This window comes from Macrobrachium nipponense, chromosome 32 (genome assembly GCF_015104395.2).
Source record: "Macrobrachium nipponense isolate FS-2020 chromosome 32, ASM1510439v2, whole genome shotgun sequence".
NCBI classification, from domain to species: Eukaryota; Metazoa; Arthropoda; class Malacostraca; order Decapoda; family Palaemonidae; genus Macrobrachium; species Macrobrachium nipponense.
The window spans coordinates 28014125-28036472 of record NC_061094.1 but is presented as its reverse complement, the minus strand read 5'-3'; the positions used below and the strand labels follow the sequence as shown (position 1 = coordinate 28036472).

Genomic DNA, 22348 nt, shown 5'->3' with positions numbered 1-22348 from the left:
GTTGAGGATTACCTGCCTGCCAGTCTAGATTGAAATATTCGATTTAGTAGGTTTGGACGAGGGCTAATGTTCACATCATGATGTCTTAGGGGAGATTTTGCCTAACTTTCCGGTTCCATAGTGATCTCGGAGGGTTAGGCTAGATCCATACTGGGTACGTCTCCTTAACCTTAGTTACAACTCTTACTTGATACCTCATATTAGATTATTATTGTATTGTATTTTATATTGTTTATGCACATTTATGATTTTCATATCACATGAGTTGGAAGAGTTGCTTCCTTCCCTAGCTTAACCGACCAGAGGCCTAGCTAGATTAGGCTTGGAAGGTAGGCTAGGTGCCCTACTACACCTATACCCTTACCTCCCCCCCGTCTGCGCTACGGTGCTAATGGGGAGAATATCAAGGATAGAGAGTATCTCTCTTGTCATATTGTTGGACCTATCCTCCCTACCTAACCAGATCGGAAAAAATTTTGAGTATGGAAGGTTTGGTGAGTGCCCCACCGTCCACGCCAGATGTCCTTGGAGGTTTATCTGGCCTATCTGACCGGATCCATAATGATCTCGGAGAGTTAGGCTAGACCTATGCTGGGTATTTTTTCCTACACTTAGTTGCTCTTGCAGCTCTTCCATGATACCTCATTATGGTATTGCATATTATATTGTTTATTGTATATTATATTATTTATACACATTTATAATTTTTTTAATACAATTATCTGTGATGTATTTCATATTACGTGCTTAATTTTAGCCGACCAAGTTAGGATTGGTTCGAAGGAAGGCTAACGTGCTCATGATGTCCTCGGGGGTTTTATAAAAAGATTTATTAGTTTATGTTCTGGCCTCTGCCCCCCCCCCCCCCAAGCTTCTCAAGAGCGTGTTCGTGCTTATCTCTGCGTAATTTTAGCATAGTGTACATGTAAAATTGTTAGGCTACTAGTAGCCTATCGCATTTATCATGGGAGACGAGAGAGTCCCCTCTCTCTCTATCCCGGTGTGAGATATAAATGAGTTATTGTTGAATACGAACCAAATAAAAGTTAAATTATGCACTTTGATTTCATATCACTGAGAGGTTGGTAGAGTTGCTTCCTTCCCTGGCTTAAACTGACCAAGCCTAGGTTAGGCTTGGAAAGTAGGCTAAGTGTCCCTACCCTGTACCCTTTATGCCTCTACCCCCGTCGGCGCTACGGTGCTAGAGGGGAGGAGGTCAAGGATAGAGAGCCTCTCTCTTATCACATTGTTGGACCTATCCTCCCTACCGTCTAGATAAAAAAAAATTTGAACTTAGAGGTTTGGTCAAGGGCCACTGTCCACATCATGATGTCTTGGAGGAGATTTGGCCTACCTGTCCAGTTCTGTAATGATCTCGGAAGGTTAAGCTAGATCCATACTGGGTATTATCCTTTTGCCTTAAATTCCTTTGCAACTCTTCTATGATGCCTCATTATTAATTGTATACAGTAATACTTTGGGTTACGAACTGATTAGTATACGAATTTTTAACTTACGAAGTGATGCCCTCATTCTGGAATACGAATTTCACTTGGAATACGAATGCACGAATTTCCATCATGGGAGGCCGCCTGCATTGTTTATATTGGACATCAGATGAGCGTGGGATCTGCGAAACCGCATTTTTTTGGATAAAACTAAACGAGGGTCATGTGACTTCCTCCCATGCATCCCTTGACCTTTTTAAACCATAACTCTTTCACTATCTCGCTGGCGGTAAGATTGAATGCATCTGTCTGTGATACGCTCTCAAATTTGCTTAGTGATTTGCGCACGTGTTGTTTCCGTGATAGTGCTTATACGTTACTATTACCCAAATACTAAAGACAATGGCTCCCAAGATGACGAAGGCAAGCAGCAAGAAGGAAAGCATGAGAAAGAAGGAGATGATTACGGTCGAAATGAAGAAGGAAAATTAATCCAAATGCATGATAAAGGCGAGCACATGAAAGACATTGCAGCATTCTTCAAGTGGTCGCAATCACGATCTGCACTATTTTGAAGAAAAAGGAATTAAATTAAAGCCAGTAAAGCATCAAAAGGTGTCACAGTATTGACGAAACAAACGGCTTATATTCTCGACGATTTGTAGAAAATTTGCTCATGGTTTGGATAAACGAGAAGCAGCTAGCAGGAGATTCCGTAAGTGAGAGCATCATTTGCGAAAAGGCTTGTAAGATCTACGATGATTTAAGTAAAAATGAGCCAGGCACATCAGTGGACAGTTAAAAGACACTTTTAAGGCGAGCCGTGGCTGTTTCGAGGAATTTTAAGAGAAGGACTGGCATCCACAGTGTTGTTGGCCATGGTGAGGCTGCGAGCTCAGATACGAAGGCAGCAGAGGCTTGTGTAAAAGTGTTAAAAGGCTCGTGGATTCCGAGAAATACCTCCCCCAACAAGTCTTCAATTGCGACGAGACGGAGTTATTCTGGAAGAAGATGCCCAGGAGGACGTTCATTATGGCAGAAGAGAAGGCACTTCCCGGTCACAAGCCCATGAAAGACCGTCTAACCCTACTGTTTTGTGCCAATGCAAGCGTGGATTGCAAGATTAAGCTTCTCCTCGTGTATCCCTCGGAGAATCCACGAACCTTTAAGAAAAACAACTTGCAGAAGAAGCTGTTGCACGTTATGTGGCAGTCTAATACCAAGGCTTGGGTGACGAGGATCTTGTTCGTCGAGTGGATGAACGAGGTTTTTGGTCCCAAGGGGAAGAAGTACCTCCGGAGAAGGACCTCCCATTCAAAGCCTTACTTGTGATGGACAATGCTCCTGCCCATCCTCCATCCGTTGAAGAGGACTTACTGGACGAATTCAAGTTTATTGAAGTCAAGTTCCTGCCCCCCAACACCACTCCAATACTCCAGCCCATGGACCAGCAAGTTATCGCCAATTTCAAGAAATTGTACACGAAGGTTATGTTCCAGCGCTGCTTTGAGATGACGGAAGGCACCAACCTTACCCCTCAGGAGCGTTTTGGAAGGATCTCTATACTCTATTTATCAACTGTCCCTCAATCTGATTGAATAAACGCCTGGCAGGGAATCACCAGGAGAACCCTCAATTCTGCATGGAAGAAACTGTGGCCCGACTGCGTTGCTGAACGAGATTTTGAGGGGTTCGAACCCGTCGAGGAGGGGGCAGTTGAAGAGGAGTTGTATCCTTGGGCAAGGCCATGGGGCTGGAGGTTGACACGGACGACATCGAGGACCTCCTGACTGAGCATGGACCGCAGCTGACGACCGACGAGCTGTTGGAGCTGCACAAGGAGCAACAGAGACAGGTAACGGAGGAGATCTCATCTGAGGAGGAGAGGGAAGATGCTGCACAGTCGCTTCCTTCGAGCGAGATCAAGGATTTTTTGAAACACTGGGAAATTGTGAAAAGTTTTATCGAGATAAATCACCCGAATAAGGCTGCGTCAGGGCATGCAACAAATTTGTTTATTGATAATGGGGTAGGTCATTTCTATGAAATTTTAAAGAACAGGCAAAAGCAAGCCTCCATAGAAAAATATTTTTTCAAAATTGTGAAAGACGACACAGTGTTGCGTAAGCGTAAAATTAGTGATCGTAGTGAACGGTGCTCTCTAGAGAAAGAACCAGAAAGTCTTCCAGAAGTGTTCACGGAGGGAGATTTCCCCCCCATCCCCAAGCCCTAACCCTCTCCTCCTCACCCTTCCCCTCCTCCCATCTCCGTCAAGCCAGCAGCCACACTCGCCAAAGGTAAAGTTCAGGTTTTACTGTGCATGCATATTAAATCTAGTGTGTATATTTAATTTCATTCTTCAATTTTATAATTTTATGTAATTCCTACACGAATTTTCAACCTTAGTGAACAAAATAAATGGAAAACTATGAATTGAAAATGGTCATTCATGGTCGGGTGGAACGCATTATTTGCTTTTAATAACATTCTTATGGGAAAATCCATTTAGGTTACGAATTTTTTAGGTTACGAAGCAGGTTCTGGAATGGATTAAATTTGTAACCCAAGGTATTACTGTATATATTTTTATATATTGTCTATTGTACTGCGGTACATTAAATGGTCTGGCTTGTGTATCGTCTTGGCCTAGCCTTCTTTAGTACAAAGTAGGACCATGTCCTCCCAGTTCTGAGCGATCACCGATCGGTCGCTGTACCAATCACGATGGGTCATAGGCCCAGTCGGCCTACTACCCCTGCTGTAGTAGACTTCACAGCTTTCAATAGGTGACCATCTCTGATCGGGTTGGTGGCCAGATGATCAACCGACCACCCCACATACCACCCCCACCTTCCCCCACTTCCTAGCTCGGCTTTGCCATACGCTATAACTAGCAGAGCAGTGCTAGTAGTCTTATCGATGAACGACCGCTCGAGTTTTCACTAAAAGGGGGAAGAGAGTAGTGGGAGTGGTGGGTTTACTGATATTATACGTAATCCCTTATGTCTCCGAGTGGATAGCTCCGCCGGCCTTATAGCAGTACCACACAGCCGGCGGACATCGCTCTGGATGGTACATTTACACAGCTTCCCCCGCTTGGTGGTCTCTCTCCCCAGTTGTCCTCCCCGGCTACGGGTTCGGGCTAGGAGCGACGCTCCCCCCCCAATAGAGGCGGCAGGTTCAGATAGAGGAATTATCTACCCCTTGATCCGACCGCTTCAGCCCGTTCCGCCGGCGTTACTTATGACTGAGATATGCGACTTTGAGTAGGCTAAGCTTTGGGGAAGTTCCCTCCCGAAGGGATCTAAACAGCTCCGTCAGCGGCGACTGAGTCATCTCCGGCCCTTCGGCCGTCGACTTAGTTTGTTAAGTTGCCTGCTGCCAAGGATTCTCCTCTCTCTCTCTCTCTCTCTCTCTCTCTCTCTCTCTCTCTCTCTCTCTCTCTCTCTCTCTCTCTCTCTCCCCCCAAGGGTCGAGAACCAAGTCCGCCAGATCCAAGGCGACAGAGTTGGATTCAAACCATGAGACCCTCGCTAACCTTCCAATGTTGAAGGTTAGGGAAACGGATGATGAAAGGTTTGAGTCGTTACGACTCGCCTCGGGCTCTGACACCTTAGCCAGGCAATAACATCTCTGGCCAAGAGGATCAGGCCCCTAGACGATATGCTGACCGGATTTCTCCACTCCGGATCCCCGGCGCTGGCCTTGTCAGTACCGGATGCATCAAAACTACCGCCATTCGACAAGAATAACCCGTGGCGGTTAGCTTTACATGCCCCATTCTTGGATGGGAAGTTATCAATTGAAGGGTGCGGAACCCGTCCATTGGAGGACGTTGAGCTCTTCCCGGAGGGTCTGCAAATTTCTTTTCCTGGATTTGTCAGACTAGTGGAACACGTGTTAGTCAGAACAGGCAAGGTCCAGAAGGAGACAGGAATCTTCCCTAGGGACCAAGCCAAGCTATTGGGTTCGCACCCTCTCCTGCTGGGATTGCGTCAACACTGAGTTGACGCCACACAAGGGTACCTACACCATGTTTGTGACCCCAGCCAACGTTCCGTCACCCTGTACAGACAGGGTAGCGGAACTAACCCTACAAGCGGCAGCAGAAGCAAACCCCTACCAGTACTAAAGGAGACAGAGGCTACCTCTCTTCTCTTCCCCGCAGGTGGGGAGTTGGAACAACGCTCCGGCCACGTTTACAGCACATAAACTTGACCCGGACTGCGCTTCCACTCTATTTTTCCGAGCAACTGCCTAAAAATTCCGGCCCATTTAATCAAGGCGTAATTTGAAACAAAATCAAGTCTAGGAAGATCTATCAGCTCCGTCACTACGGTGGAGTTGGTAGTCTCCACTTACCTTGACGAACAGAGGTGTTCCGGTTCCTGACAGAAAGGTCTAATACAGACTTTTCCATTCGGATCTCTACGACTTTACGATGGCAAGATGAGCTTGTAAGAAATATGGCCTGGCGAGTGCCTCGATAAGGCACGAACCTAATAGGCTGATAAAACAATCCGCCTCAATAATGGGGAGAAAAGCCTTTCCCGGAAGACGAGGTTAACAACGTCTCTCGAGAAGGACCAGAGCCAACCAGAGCCCCTGGGTCCGTTGGGGACTCCCCTTCAAATGGAAATTTGAGACCCCCGGACAACAAAAACCAGACAAGAAGAGGCCCAAGCAGATTCAATCCTTACCAGGCCTCCCGTCCTCTAACGGTCGTACAAGCGGTCTCGGTTTCTAAAAAGTCGGTAAGCCTTCGACATCTAAGGCTCATATGCAACAACAGTTTGTTTACGACAAACTCAGCCAGCCCACATATAATGACCTCCCCACCCTTTAACCCCGCTATGAAGCAGTGGATCTATTTCGCAGCCACAAACAGGCATAAGAGAAGTAATAGGGCCAGAGGTGGCTCCCGGCTACGAGGCGGACCAAGGGGTATAGGCTTCCAAGGAGATAGAGGTAACAGACCTGCAGCCAGTCAGTGAGAGTCCGCTGGTAGGAGGGAGATTATCTCTTCCGGGATCATTGGACCTTCAGTCCATGGGCCCACAGTATAGTCTCAAAAGGTCTGAGGTGGAAATGGGAGAAAGGGCCCATCCACCAATAAAAATTTTTATCAGATACCAGCGGCGGACCTTATAGACTATACCAAAGATCTACAGAAGAAGGCCATAAAAAGAGTGAAACGACTAAAGTTTCAAGGACGTCCAAGGAAGGACTCTGACAAAAGAAGAGTTAGCCAGCGTCAAAGAATGCCGCAAATCATCAGCCAGAGTGATAAAATTCTTGAAATTTCTGGGCTTCCAGATAAACAGGGAAAAATCTTGGCTTGTTCCGGCTTCCCGCTTCCAAAGGCTGGGGATCCAATGGGACCTAATGAGACACAAGCTATCTCTTCCACCCAAGAAGGCCAAGGAGGTAGCAGCAGCTATGAAACAGTTCCTCAAGAACAAGATGATGTCTCGCATACCCAAGAGAGAATCCTAGGTTCGCTGGAGTTTCGCGTCAGTATTAAAAGCCAGTTTAAAGGACATCAATCGAGTCTGGAGAGAGAGAGAGCCAATATCAATCTCAGGCAGCTGCTTCGTCCATGGACGAAAAGTCGGAACCTGGAAAACGACTGGCTCCGGCCAGGAACAATCAGGTGAGAGTAGCCTCGGGTCAGCCTAGTGGTGGTACGCTGCATAAACGAGAGGGCCTCTAGGTCAAGCAAACTAAATTACGTATTAATTGCGATATTCTCATTGGCAACGAAAAATCATCGGCGCCTGTCAGCAACTCACATGGCAGGAGTAAAAAAAGTTTTATCGCAGACGCACTTTCCAGGACAACTCTGTTGGGATCGGAGTGGCCCCTGGACAAGAAGTCATTCTGGTGGATTTGCAATCAAAGCCCAGACCTTCAAGTAGACCTATTCGCCATAGAATCTGCCCACAAACTACCATGTTACGTGGCAACCAACCTGGACCCTCTAACTTATGCCACAGATGCAATGCCCATAAATTGGAGCAATTGGCAGAAGATTTACCTATTTCCACCGGTGAATCTTCTGATGAAGGTCCTGCACAAGCTAAGATCTTTCACAGGACAAGTATGACTAGTGGCACCCAACTGGCCAAAGAGTAACTGGTTTCCGCTTCTTCTAGAATTGAAGCTCCGACCCAGATGGATCCCTCGTCCAGAGCTGACACAGACAGTACAAACTCAGACTGTGTTAGCTTCCTCGAGAATTCTGAATGCCCTAACTTTATGGACTTCATGAAGTTTTCAACTCAAAAGGATGCTAGTATTAATCCACGAAATATCTTATTCATAGAATCAGATAAAAGAGAGCCAACGCTCAGACAATATGATTCAGCAGTAAAGAAATTGGCCAAATTTCTAAAAGACTCGGCTGCTCATGAAATGACTACGAATCTGGCAATCTCGTTCTTTAGAACTCTATTTGAGAAAGGCCTGGCTGCTATTACCATACAACAATCAAGTCAGCCTTAAGGAAAATTTTTCCAGATTGGCTTTAATATGAACTTGTCAGATTCATACTTGACCTCAATTCCACGAGCATGTGTCCCGCCTGAGACCTAAATTAGACCACCCTCATACAGTCTCTTGGTTTTTTGAATGACGTACTTAAGTTAGCCTCTCAGACACTAATAATTAGTCATGCTCTTGTATAACCCTGTTTAGGAAAACTTTAATCCTGATGGCCATGGCCTCAGGTGCCAGAATATCTGAGCTTTTGGCTCTCTCTAGGAATCCAGACATATAGAATCCTCCCGTTGGGGGTAGTATTACTATCCCCAGACCGGAGGTTCTTAGCTAAGAATGAGGAGACCCACAAAACAGGTGGACTCCATGGAAAATCATACCCTTAGCACAGGACACATCATTGTGCCCTGTCGCTACCCATAAATCCTTCTTAGCCAGAACTTCTGGAAAATCTTCAGCCCCCCCTTTGCATTAAAGAGAAAGGCGTACAATTTCTCTTAGAGGTATTAGACAACAATACTCTACTTTATTAAACAGTCCAACCCGGATTCAGTTCCACACGTCCATGGCATCCGAGCAGGGGCTACCTCTATTAATTTCTTTCACAATATGAATTTTAGAATACATGAAGAAATTTACGGGTTGGAAACCTTCAGCAGCATTAAGCGCCACTATCTCAAGAATCTAGAGGCCCTTAAATTCATTCCCAGCAGTTGCTGCAGGGAACATATTCTCCCCTGATTGATGAACCTTGTCAATTCTTTCCTTAGACTGTCACCTTTTTCCTTAAATACTCTCTCCTTCCTGCCTGCCTGCCTCGCTTGTATTCCCCACTGAACCTCTCTCCTCCGGGTCGAGAGGGTTTAGTTGTCATCTGTCCACTGGATCATGTATACATAATGTTGAGGCCATAATTGTTTTTATGGACCTATCTGTAAATGCCCTAGTTTTTGCTCTGGATACCCATTCTTGAGTCTATTATATTGTCATATGTTACTAGTTCTAAGTCATAGTTTAAGTCCTAGTGGAATTAGCAAATGAGTAAATTTAATTTTTAAATGAACCTTAGGTTTCGTTAACTCCTTCTTTATACTCTGGTTTGGTATCTGTAAGCTTGGATGGGAATTCTCTGATACTTTTTTTCACCAGCGAACACCAGGTCGAACACAGAAAGGGATTTTGACGAAAGAAAAATCTATTTCTGGGGGAAGACCTGTGTCGCCCGGTGAACCCATCCCTTCTAATTAAATTTTCCACCCTTAACCAATCCAAGCTAGATTGTCTAGTCCAGGAATGCTAGATGACGCGCTAGTTGGGTAGTAGTAGTTGTAGCAGGAGCGAGGAGGGAGGAGTGGCTGTTGCAACAGCTCTCTCTAAGAGAGGGATTTTGGAAAGTAATCCTCTAATTGGCAGAAGGCCTGTGAATAGTGGCTTCCACTTCGCCCCTTTACTTATGCCCAACGCCCTTTGGGTGCTCACACTGAGGGTAGTAACTTCAGCATACCATGCTAGTTTTTCTCTGGTATATTTAGGATATATATTTATACTTGAAAAATGAGCTACAGCGATTTACACCGGGCAACAAAGGTCTTCCCCCAGAAATAGATTTTTCCTTTGTCAAAATCCCTTTTTAAGTCAAAATATGTATTTATACGTCTCATGAACTATATGATTTTTTTTTAATAGATTGCGTTGTGGGCATGTTTATTGTGGAAAAATATTACGTGATTCCATTTAGTATTTTCACTTGATTTCATCATAGTACGAGCTTTACCGTTAGTTACATTACTTATCTTTTATCAGCATAGTACGAGCTTTACCGTTAGTTACGGTTACTTATCTTTTATCAGTGTGTAAGTAACAGTAAAATGCGTGTGTGGAGAGGTGGGAACTGGGAAAAACTGTGGTATGTTCAGCTGGACACCATTCTTTCTTGCTCAAGTCACTTCCCAGTCATTTTAGTTGTGGATGGTTGTAAAGTCGATCAGTCAGACTCCGCATAGGTCGTAAGTCGACAACTAGCTGTAGTCTTTTTCATCTCTGATAATTACCCTGTGTTACTGCATTCCACCCATAACTCCTCTATGATTACCCTTCTTTCATGAATGAAGAGGTGAATGGTCACTGATTGTGATTCTTCTATTGGAAAAGAATACACAACGACTGAATAATAAGTAACTAAAGTGAAGACAGGTCCAGCATCATTGTCCTTCAGGAGTACAGTCAATCCCAGGTATTCGGTGGGGATACTGACCACAAACATCCCCAAATAGCTAAAATTCACAAAGATGTACTTGATGACCCCCTTTCACAATGCTTATAACTGGCTATTTACAAAGTTCAAATACCAAAGTTTCCCTTTTCTAACATTTACAGTCACCCCCCCTGTATTCGCATTCTCAAGATTCGCGGACTTGCTTATTAGTGGATTTTTTTGTTGAGCCTATATATGAATTATTTGTGTGATAATTTCGGCAATTTGCGGATTTTTTTTTTATCTGTAAAAATATTCACTAATTAGTGTATTTTGATGTTACTTACCCTTATATATGGGGGTATAGGGGAGAAATGCAGTCATGAAAAAAATTCATGGAGCTTCATATGGCAATTGAGAATACGTATACGAAATATTTCGTTAAAATTCCTCTTTCTTTCGTAGCTACAGGGTAATTAGTTAACGTAACTCAATAAGCTTAATAAGCTTAAAAACATTGATCCGTACAAGAAAATGCAATATTTCTTCTATTATCATAAATTTTGATAATTATTGTCAAAGAAATTGGGAGAAATGGCATCTGTAGACATTCCCTGAGTCGAGAAGGGAGACTTCAGTTCAGTCAGCTTTCCAACCATGATTCAGTCCGATCACAAACTTCAATTAGTCTACACGTTCGATTTCACCTCTGACATTCGCTTGCTTTTACGTATGTTTTTGTATGTTTCAGCAAGAATTTCATCATGCCAATGAGGAAAAGACAAGGAAAACATCTCGCTAACATACAATAGAAGAAAAAATTGCTCAAGTATTATTACAGAATATCATAATATACGCGTAGTTAGTAAAGAGAGAGGGGAGGGTTGCATAGTAACGCCCCCATCTGGCCTGACAGCACACGTCACACTATGCCCAAGGGGCTACGATCTTTGAGCAAAGAGATCTTCATTTATGATAAATAACATAGGTTTTGGTTTTTTAATACCCAAAATGGAATATGATATTCGTAATAATCATGATTTATTAAAATGTTTTTGTAAAAAGAGAATACACCTTCGAGTTTCACCTCTGACATTCTCTTGCATTTACTTTTGTTTATCTTTGTTTCGGCAAGAATTTCATCATGCCAAAGAGGAAAATACAAGGAAAACATCTAGCTAATATACAGAAGAAGAAAATTCTCTGTAATAAGCCGAGTTAGTGAAGGGGGAGAGAGAGAGAGTTGCTTTGGAAGAGTGCCCCACTTGCCTCAAGCAGTGCCCCAGGCTACGATATATGAGCAAAGGGATCATCATTTATTATTAAATTATTGATAAATAAAATAGTTTTGGTTTAATACACAAAAAAAAATATACCTTCATAATAATCATTATTTATTAACATTGTCTTTATAGAGATACGAAGGAAAACTTTGAATGCCCATATCTCAAAACTATACTTATTGACCTTCAAAATCTATCTTCTCACTTAGTTTTAAAGCTATAACATTGGAATGTGGTATATAACTCAGAAAGACATTATAGAATAATCAAATGAAGCCCTTTTTTCCAATTTTTTGTTTGTCTTTTTTATAAATTTTTCTCTCCTGATTTATATGGTTTATTTTTTTACCATATTGAAAAAATTCATATCTAGCAAAAAAATGACTATTAGAAAAAAAACTCTCCATTCGATGGAGGTCTACATCAGGTCTATATATGGTAGTAATCCTAGGTCTTAATATTAAATATCAAGGAGGAGATAGAATTTGAAAAATGGTTATTTTCGGGATAAATAGCCCTGGCGTCACAAAACCGAAGGTCAGAGGCGAAAATCATATGCGGTTTGGAGATGTCCCAAGTGACCTTATTAAGTGGTATGAATATCAAAGTCCTGTCCTTAAAAATGGCATTAGCCGGTCAGCCCCCTTAAGTTTAATATGATTAAATTATATTGAATTATAAAGATATTAATTCTCTCTCTCTCTGCTCTCTCTCTCTCTCTCTCTCTCTCTCTCTCTCTCTCTCTCTCTCATCACTGAGCTTCACATGGGTTGCCTTGTCTTTCTTGTAGTTAGTGGTCTCCTGACATTACCACCTGTCAATTGCATTTCTCGTCAAATAATAGTAGAGGTACCCATTATTCACCAGGATTTGGGTAATGTGTTTGAGCCCAAGGATTTGAAGTTTTTGTTCATTCACTATTGCTGCTGAGACAGAACCTAATGTCATTTGGCTTATAGTGCACCTGTGTGAAACCCTTGGGAGTACTGGTGACATGGATTTCCAAAGATGTCTTCGATGAACCCAGTGTATACAACTGGTCTGGGGTTCTTGTTGTTTAAGACATGATGCCCAACAACTTCCATGCAAAAGCTGGCATCCATCACATCAAAGTGTTAAACTATGGCTAATCAGTCAATCTGCTTCTGCATTTGCCCTTGATCAATGACAGTTGGCCTCCATAGTGCAGATCTTGAGCAAGCACCATAGGGATGCCGCTGGGATATTCAGTGTTGGGGTAGAATCATCTCTGTTGAGTCCATCAAGGATAATCCATGTTGTTTCATCTATGGGCACTTTGGTTAAGAGACTCTCCACATCCAACAATACATATTGTTTCATCTATGGGCACTTTGGTTAAGAGAGACTCCACATCCAACAATAAGATGATACCTTGGGATGGCACAGCAAGAAGCCTATGGTGAAACTCTTTAAGACTAAGCAATGCAAGTTCACTATGTACATAGGGAGTCAAAATTTTATTTTTAAGTCTTTGCCAGTTGTTACGTTGGAGTTTGGGTCGTTGCCTTATTATAGGGTAGAGATAGCTGTTGGCCTTGTGGGTGTTTACGTTTCAGTAGATGCAACGATCATATCCCCTTATTTTGGGTAGGCATATAGCATGCAGCAGCATTTATTGTCCCTTAATGTGCAGTTGGCTTCCATACTAGTCAATGACATCGATTCTTTTAGGTTTATTGGACACAGATGGAATTTGAATGCATGGTTTAAATTGCTTTAATTTATACACATTACTGTGTACTATACAAATATGTTTATTTGTACGTTTATAGATTTTGCATTTATGTTTACTATATTGTGTTCATGTTTTGCTTCCTTTAGGTAATGGTGTTTGTCCATGCTCGTAATGGTACTTTACGAACTGCTGAGAACCTGATAAAGCTTGCTCAGGAAATGGAAGGACAAAGAACTTCTTGCCAGATGAAGGCCCTGAGTCTCTCGGGCTCGAAAAGAATTAGCAAGTCAAGGAATAAAAAGCTGTTAGAACTTTTGATTCAGGTTTGGGGTGTTCACCATGCTGGACTTTTGCGCTCAGATAGGTAAGTGGAACAGTGTTTAATATTTGTTGCATGTCTCTTGATACTGTTGAGATCAGATGAAAATCTGGGTATTAATAAAATCAAATCGAAAATAGATCTATCATTTTAATACCCGAGTCTTTTTCTCTAATTTGTATGTTTTTATAAATAGTGGCTCCTCGGTATACGAATTTGATTCATTCCAAATTAATAAGTCCTACTCATGAATTTCCCCCCATACCCACCTTTGTACCCACTTTAATACAGTAATTTTGAGCTCAAGCACAATATATAGTTAAATGATAACCTTATTCAACAATTGAAATAATAGAACAAAAGAAATAAATAAAAGAATAAAGTAATTCACAATAAAACTCCAACGAAAAAATAGAAACAAAATTGTATGTTACTATGGTGATGCACAGCTGACCCGAGCTAAAGGGAGGGAGCATTTATACTGTTGAGGAGAGAGAAGAGACAGTAAAAGCATTACTTTTTGTATGTAAAAAGGAGTAATAATTCACATAAAATAAAAAGAATTTCACAGTAAATTTATCATAATGATACAATAAAAAAAAAATTGAATGCAATACATTCAATACATTAACAATAAAAAATTAAGTGTCTTGCCTTGGGACTGACCTGAGTGAGACAGTAGAGAGGAGAGGGAGGGGATGGTAGTGGGTTATTGGGTGGGAGATGGGGGTCTGCTCCCCACTGACTTCCCAGCTGCGATCAGATGATTATCATCTTTCACCATATTTCACCTGTTTCTTTCACTTACACTCAATTTGCCCAAATCACTTTTTGTTAGGGTAAAATACCTATCGAGTGACTTAGTTTTTACAATTTTTTAGCGCCGTAAAAGTAACTCATCCCCACATTGTGAAACACATTGATGCCACATTCAGCCTCTGCGCGCCTTGGATTGTTTGATTAATGACTTTTCTTGTGGAAGGTTATTTGATCTCTCTTTCCTTTTCTTATTTGCATTCTTTACATATAAAATCTTCATGTTTATGGATTATCATTTTAAATTTGCCAGTTACCACCAGTAAGTTGATATGTTGTCGCATAATTAATCTCCTTACACTCAAGATCCAAGTGTAAAAAACATGTTGATATCATACACACGTGAGAGATTTTTTTCACATTGCTAGATTCTGATTTCTCTCTCTCTCTCTCTCTCTCTCTCTCTCTCTCTCTCTCTTCTCTCTCTCTCTCTCTCTCACATGCACACAGACATAATTGGATACACACACACTTTTAATTCCTTTGATTATTATCCTTGCAAAATGTAAATAAAATGGATTTTGTTGGCAATCTTTGCCCACTGCAACCATGTTGGAAACAAAATTTTTTTAACATTTTACTTTGTAAAATGGTAAATATAAATATAAATAAGAAATAATTTGTATGCCAAGGAACCACTATACCCACACCGACACAGACACACCACACACACATATATATATATATAATATATTTATATATATATATATATATACTATATATATATATATTTATGTTGAAAAATTGTATATATTTATTTAGTTTACTATAGCCTTTGGAAAGTTTAAAGATTTTGCCCTGAGAAATTTTGATCTCCCTGAGCTTATGAGATCCATCTGGCATCTGGCTTTCTGGTACATATCAAAATATAAGTCACCAAGATGCTGTGGTATGCTGACAATTGAGCATTCAAGCTACCCTACAGTAGCAGTAATTTATATAATTTATGGTTGGAGATAACCTGTATTTTACACTTATTGTTCAGTTTAATAGATTTATTCAGAGATGCTTTTCTCATGATCTATAGTTGTCTCCATTTTCTACTTATTGTTCATTTTAAGAGATTTATCCACAGCATGCGTCACCTCCAAAAAGATATCCTAGCATTAAAGATCAAACTACTGTAGATAATAAGCAAAATGTTGTGATAAGCGGTGTAGCCTATCCACTGAAATAAATTGCATAATATGAAATGAGTAGATTATGGTATTTTGTCTTATTAACACAACAATACTAGATCTTATATGTAAATATTTACCATAGTTCAGGAATAGTATGAGTATTTGAAAATTGGGTTAGTTTCATTTTTGTGGTTGTATGCAAATGTGCAAAATATGTATCTATCAATTTGTAGTTTCATTCTTTCCATTTAACAGGAATCTGGTTGAAAATTTCTTCAGTCAAGGGTTCATCAAAGTTCTAGTATGCACAGCTACCCTGGCATGGGGTGTAAATCTTCCTGCTCATGCAGTCATTATAAAGGTAAGGAGAATGTATTTTCACAGTAGTTTATATATATATAAAATTTTAATAACAAACTTCCAACTTTTAGTGCCATTTTCAAAGGAAGATGAGCACAGTTTCCAACGGGTATAGTTTACATATGCCCCATGGTAAAATTCAGTTGCAAACCCAACACACACTATACCTGTGGGCATGGAACACTTGCTCCCTTTGCTGTCCAAAATAATTTTTTTTTGCATGATAAGTTTTAAAACCCTATGGTATTCTGACCTGATTAGTGCACTCTGTCTACTGATAGTACTGTTTTACTTTGTTTGATACCCACAGAGAAATGTAAAAATAAGGCATCTTTAGTATCGACACGTTCTTTGTGAAGAAAAGCTAATAATATAATTAAGCTATTTTGCTCGATGTGTCGTTAACTTATACATAATTGGTGTTTGGTAACGTTAGCCACTTATGCATATATAAATAAAGATCTTAGGCTGTTTTGAATTCAGGCAGAGTTTATTCCATTCATAAATAAATGAAGAGGTTTCATTGCTCTGTTAACCTTTTAGAGGGGACAGCCTGACTAAAAATGTTAATAATGATTTGATGACGATTGTTTTTGCTGCTGTTGGCATGTGGTTTTTTGGACGGCTGTTTTATTTCCTTCAGTTATTTTTTTACATGGGCTTTTGTTTGAATTAAGGATTTCCATATTTGCTATAAATGAAAGAAATAGTACTGTATTTCTATTTGTATGATAGTGAGTTTTGTACAAGCTAAAACTTTTTCACCTTTGTCAAATTTCAGGGAACTGATATATATGACAGCAAATCAGGAACTTTAGTTGATTTGGGCATTTTAGATGTTCTACAGATCTTTGGTCGAGCTGGTCGTCCACAGTTTGACAAAAGTGGTCATGGTATAATTATCACGACTCATAGTAAACTGTCAAATTATGTGTCCCTTCTGACGAATCAGTATCCAATTGAAAGTTCTTTCATTGCTCATCTTGCTGACAATTTGAATGCTGAGGTAAGGTAAAAGGTTATGTTATCAGTATTAAGTTCCTAATTTTTATATATGGAAACAGAAGAAGGTAACTTTTGTAATTCACTTACTCTTAATGATATAAATGAAGTGGTTGTTTATATTTTTAATTTACATAAACAATTGGTACTATCCTAATATAAGTATTAGAAAAATATAATTATCATTGGTGTCTGTTCTTAGGCAGTGTATAGGATTGTATTCATGTTTTTGTACTTTATTCTATTCATCTCCTTTCTATGTACTTTACCATTGACATTTGTAGTTTATTCCATAAGGGTTTTTTTCTTCCTCAGTCATTCCAGTCGAGGTATATTAATCTCCATGTTAGATCCATGTGTTGTAGGAGTGTATATGGAATAAACTTGCATAATTTAAATTTTTTTGTAAAACTTGTAGATAGAAGAGAATCGGATTAAGAAATTTAACAATTTTACTTCTATCCTTTGGGTTAACAATATTTTGATAATTTAGTATAGTTGCCAATGATTATATGTTTATTACTATGCCATCAGAACTGCCTTTGCACCTATCGTTATAGCATTTTTATCACTGTCATCATTATGGCTGTAAATGTTCTCATTCTTGATATTGTTTTAGGTTGCTCTTGGAAGTGTAACTAATGTTGATGAAGCCATTGAGTGGTAAGTTACATAATGTGACTTGTATGTCCGTATGCGAAAGAATCCTCAGGTAAGAAATTTTCATTCACTCAGTGATATATCTAATGGTGATTTCTTGAATATTTGTGGTATGTTGTGAAAGTGTTCTTGAAAGAAATTCTGGAAAAACAGTTAAGTTAATTTTCATATCAATAATTTTTTGTACAATGTAAAACACCATTATTTACTTGATGCCCTGAAGAGAAAGATGTTTCACAAAGTTTATCTGCATTTTTCAAGGTTATTTACTGCATTCTTGTATTAATTTAATTTCTTGCATATTTTTTAGCTTGTATTCTCCTTTGGGGAATTTTGTTATTTCCAGTGATTGTGCAAGTTTTAGTAACCAGTGTGCTCATGATTATGTAAATTTCCAGGAATGTAGGTTATTTCTAGTTGTGGTTTATGAGTGTTTTAATGTCAGTATTGTAATGAACTTGACAGCAAAAGTATTTGGTTGTTATATTTACGTTATTGGCTTTATGGCAGCAACATTATGAAAGTCTATAATATCATATATATTTTGTTTATTAAAAATAAAAACTTATTACATATTTTGTACATACCTGTTCTCTTTCTAAGCTACTTGCATTAACCCTTAAACGCCTAATGGATGTATTTTACGTCGACATTTTTTGTCTCTTGGGTTCCGACCGGACGTAATTTTTGTCGACATACAAAAGTTTTTTTTAAAAATTCGCTGAAAAAATACTTATAGGCCTACCAGCCGAAAAATTTTGAATCAGCCGCCTTGGGGGATGCTTGGAGTTCATGGATCAAGGTGTTGTTTTTGTTTACAATTGTTATGCAGGCGCGCAAGTGCGAGTTTCTTTCTTATCGCACTAAAAAGTATCAGTGACACATCTCGGGAATTATTTCGTCGCTTTGACATAATTTTTGCACCATTTTTAATTAGCCGTTACATGAAGTATTATATATGAAAATGTGCGCAATTTCATGTAGAATACAACAAAAAATACTCATGATTGTAGCTTTTATCAGTTTTGAAATATTTTCATATACTTAACAAAAGTGCCAAAATTTCAACCTTCTGTCAACTTTGACTCTACCGAAATGTTCGAAAAACGCAATTGTAAGCTAAAACTCTAATACAGGCGGCCCCTCGGTTAGCGGCAGGGGTTCCGTTCCTGGCCACCGACGCCAAGCGATTTTCGACGCAGAGCGATTTTTAAAGCCTACGGCCGCCGCACACCTTCTTTCGAAACTCTAGACCAGTCAAAGACGCTGTAATCCCACACGGCGCAATAAGTAAAAATTATATTTATGCAGTATAGTACTATAGAATTTACTGTATAGTACATGTGGGTGTCTAAAGTATGTAAAGACATAATAAAGTTTATACAGTGTACAGGTAGCTGTAGTGTTCAGGTTACGATCATTAGTCTTACGATAGTTCAATTTTATGAGCGATCAAATTACGCTGGTCTACTTATCTATCTTCGAGTTAAATAAGTTCAATAACAGCAAAAGAGAATGATGAAAGTATGGTGTTAACGTTATACTCGTTGCGTGAACGTGTACAGCCATGAACAACCGAACGAGAAACTACTTTTTTTTTTTTCTAAGTACAACCGAACTGGATAACATCTGTTTGGCTTGTATTTCGATCATCGTACTACAGTGCCAACATTACCGTATTTGTTATAAAATGGCGTTATGTATAGAATAAAACTGAGATATCTTAATGTAATAACTTTATTCGCTATAGATCAGAGATCAATATAGATTAAAAGATCAATCGGGAAATATACCGTTAAATTTAAACCTAGTTATAACTGAAGCTGAGAAAACTGTTCAAGCTGCTAATGACTATTATCGTACATCGGCAACTAGGATAAAACTGCAGTAAACGTCTGCCATCACACACAACTGTAGATGAAATTGGGATAAAATCATTTTAATCAAAACTACTGTGCATGAAAGAACACATTTTACTGTTGGTTTCACGCCGATATAAGATAAATAACGTAAAGTTCGTATTACGATGATATAAAGGATTACGTATTGCGAACGGAATCACGTAATTTTTTACGCAATAAACATGCCGCCAACGTAATCTGTTAACGAAAAATAGTAGTTCACATTCACAACGACATATTCAATAAATATTTCCACCTAAAAACACGCTGTATATGGAAAAATAACTTTGTCTCATATAAGTCAAGTATATAGATTTTCGTTTATGCTAACTAGAAGCAGAGCATTCGCTTAGAATTGCGTTATGGTGAAACAGACTCGTATTCATCAGCTGATTTCAAACCACAACATTGGCCGCTCCGCGGAATACGGGCTTAAGTTTGCCGTAGTATTTTAAAATACAATATATGAGAATACCATACAATATTCTTGGATACAGTGAAATAATGTATAACTTTTTAAAGGATTTATGGAAAAGATGCATAATTAATAAAATAACACAATGCATTTTTCGGAACTGGCGGACAAGAACGAACATGAAAAACCATCCCCTTACAACGTGGAGCGTAGTTACAAAGGCTGCCTTAATTTGTATCTTATTTTCTGTACAAAAATGAAAATACCTTTACGCAATATATTTTCATACACATTTTAAACATAAAAGCATAAACATTTGAAAAATCGACACATCGATCGCTAAATTTGCACTTTTTTTTTTTTTAACTCGATATTTTCGGAAGAGCGGCAGACAGCGGCATACAAGAACGAACTTGAAAAAAACATCGTAGTCGATAACTTGAAGGGGAGTTTCTTTTTATCATATTTCTGCACAGAAATAAAAATACCCTATTCGTAGTACATTTTCATACACATTTTAAACATAAAAGCATAAACATTTATAAAATCGACACATCGATCGCTAATTTGCACTTTTTTTAAATCGATATTTTCGGAAGAGCGGCAGGCGGCGGCTTACAAGAAAGACATGAAAAACATCGTATTTGATAACGTGAAGGGCAGTTTCAAAAGCTGCCTTTGTATCATATTTCTGTACAGAAAATAAAAATGCCTTTCACGTAATACATTTTCATACACATTTTAAACAAAAGCATGAACATTTATGAATCGACACATCGTAGTCGATAACTTGAAGGGGAGTTTCAAAAGCTGCCTTTTTATCATATTTCTGCACAGAAATAAAAATACCCTATTCGTATTACATTTTCATACACATTTTAAACATAAAAGCATAAACATTTATAAAATCGACACATCGATCGCTAATTTGCACTTTTTTTAAATCGATATTTTCGGAAGAGCGGCAGGCGGCGGCTTACAAGAAAGAACATGAAAAAAACATCGTATTTGATAACGTGAAGGCAGTTTCAAAAGCTGCCTTTGTATCATATTTCTGTACAGAAATAAAAATGCCTTTCACGTAATACATTTTCATACACATTTTAAACAAAAGCATGAACATTTATGAATCGACACATCCATAGCTAAATTCTCGATATTTTCGGCATAGAACAGCGTCAGAGGCATCTATTTTACCCTAATACCTACGTAATAACTGTCCATAAAATTTGTTAATATAATTTGCATAACCTTTATGGTCTGAACGGCAGTTTCTACATATGTATGACTCGTTAGACAACGGCGCTAGCGGCGCTGTTAACTGAAATTTGTGCCGTAAACAGATACCTTTAAAAGTAAAAGGGATTTTGACGTAAGGAAAAATCTATTTCTGGGCGATTGGCTCGTGTCGCCAGCGAAATATCCTTTAATCTATTATTTCTAGGGTAAATGTACTAACACATACCAGAGAATAAATAAAATAAAGAAAAAGGTCAGTGTAACTGACTCGCTCACCCTCCAGGAGGGTGTCGGTATGAACACTAGCGAGTGAGACCACTACCACGAGCCAAATGCCAATAGAAATCTCCCACTACAAAAACCCTCCAAGAGGGGAGCCGTCCCACAGAGTGAGCAGCTCGTACTACTACTACTCCATCCCATGCTGCCGACTGCTGCGCCTCTGGTGGCCATCCTTTTCAGTTAGCGCACACGAGTCACACGTGTTATTTTTCTCTCTGTGTTTTTTGTGCCCTTTCTTTGGATTATCTATAATGGAGCGTGCAGCTATCGCAGCAGCTAAGTTAAGTACTCAGTATTTACGGTTAGTTGGTTTTTTCCGGCCCTGAGACAGTATTTGCCGTTTTTTTAGGTATAAATACGGTCTCGGGTCGGAAGCATGGCAGCATGGTTCTGCCTCGTGGTGGGTTCGTTCTTGGTCTCCCATACCTAGAACATCCCCTTATTTATGTACGCTCTATATTATTATCCGCTTTATGTAGGGTACAGTCTACTCAGGTTTTTCATGCATGCATGTATTTTACCTTATGTAGGCTTCTTCTATCCAGACCCTAGTCCAGGTTCTTAGTATCGGCCTCTGACTAGCTTTGAGTGGTTAGACTTGCCTTCGGGTTGGTCGTACACTCCTGGATTTTTTCTCCTGCTATATTACTTTCTTTCTTCATTTTTATTTATCTATAATATGTATTTTGTTATAGTTAGGTTAGTTAGGCGTCTGGCTTAGCCTAGGTCCTGGCTCATTGAGCCTATTCTACCGCTCATCGTTCGGTTGCTTCCCCATAGCATCTCTCTGATTAGTTGGTTTTGGCCCAGTGGGCCTATATGCTTCCGCTTTTCAGTTCAGTTGCTTCCCGATAGCATCTCTCTGATCATTTTGTTGGTTGTCCTAGGCTTAGTTGTCGTATTTTGGTCTTACCGCCTCGTGGTCACTACGTGATCACGGGTCATCCAGTACCGCCTGTCCAGTCACCCTTCCCCCCCTCCCGCTCTTCCATAGAGTCGGGCGGGGGTGGGTCGGTCTGCCCCTATGCTCTTGCTCCGCATACCCGAGCCTGCCTCCCTCTCTCCCCTCAGACGGAGGGGCGGGGAGTCGGGACAGACCCAGACTGGTCTCGAC

At 39.8% G+C, this 22348-nt stretch overlaps 1 protein-coding gene across 1 annotated transcript in view; it reads left to right on the top strand.

Annotated features, from left to right (window-relative positions):
- LOC135207289 (activating signal cointegrator 1 complex subunit 3-like) overlaps window positions 1-22348 on the top strand; it is a 669776-nt gene that overhangs the window by 237013 nt on the left and 410415 nt on the right. The window contains 6 exon segments of the mRNA XM_064238959.1: window positions 13266-13335; window positions 13338-13377; window positions 13379-13483; window positions 15631-15736; window positions 16517-16741; window positions 17357-17449. Coding sequence (XP_064095029.1) covers window positions 13266-13335; window positions 13338-13377; window positions 13379-13483; window positions 15631-15736; window positions 16517-16741; window positions 17357-17449 — 639 coding nt within the window.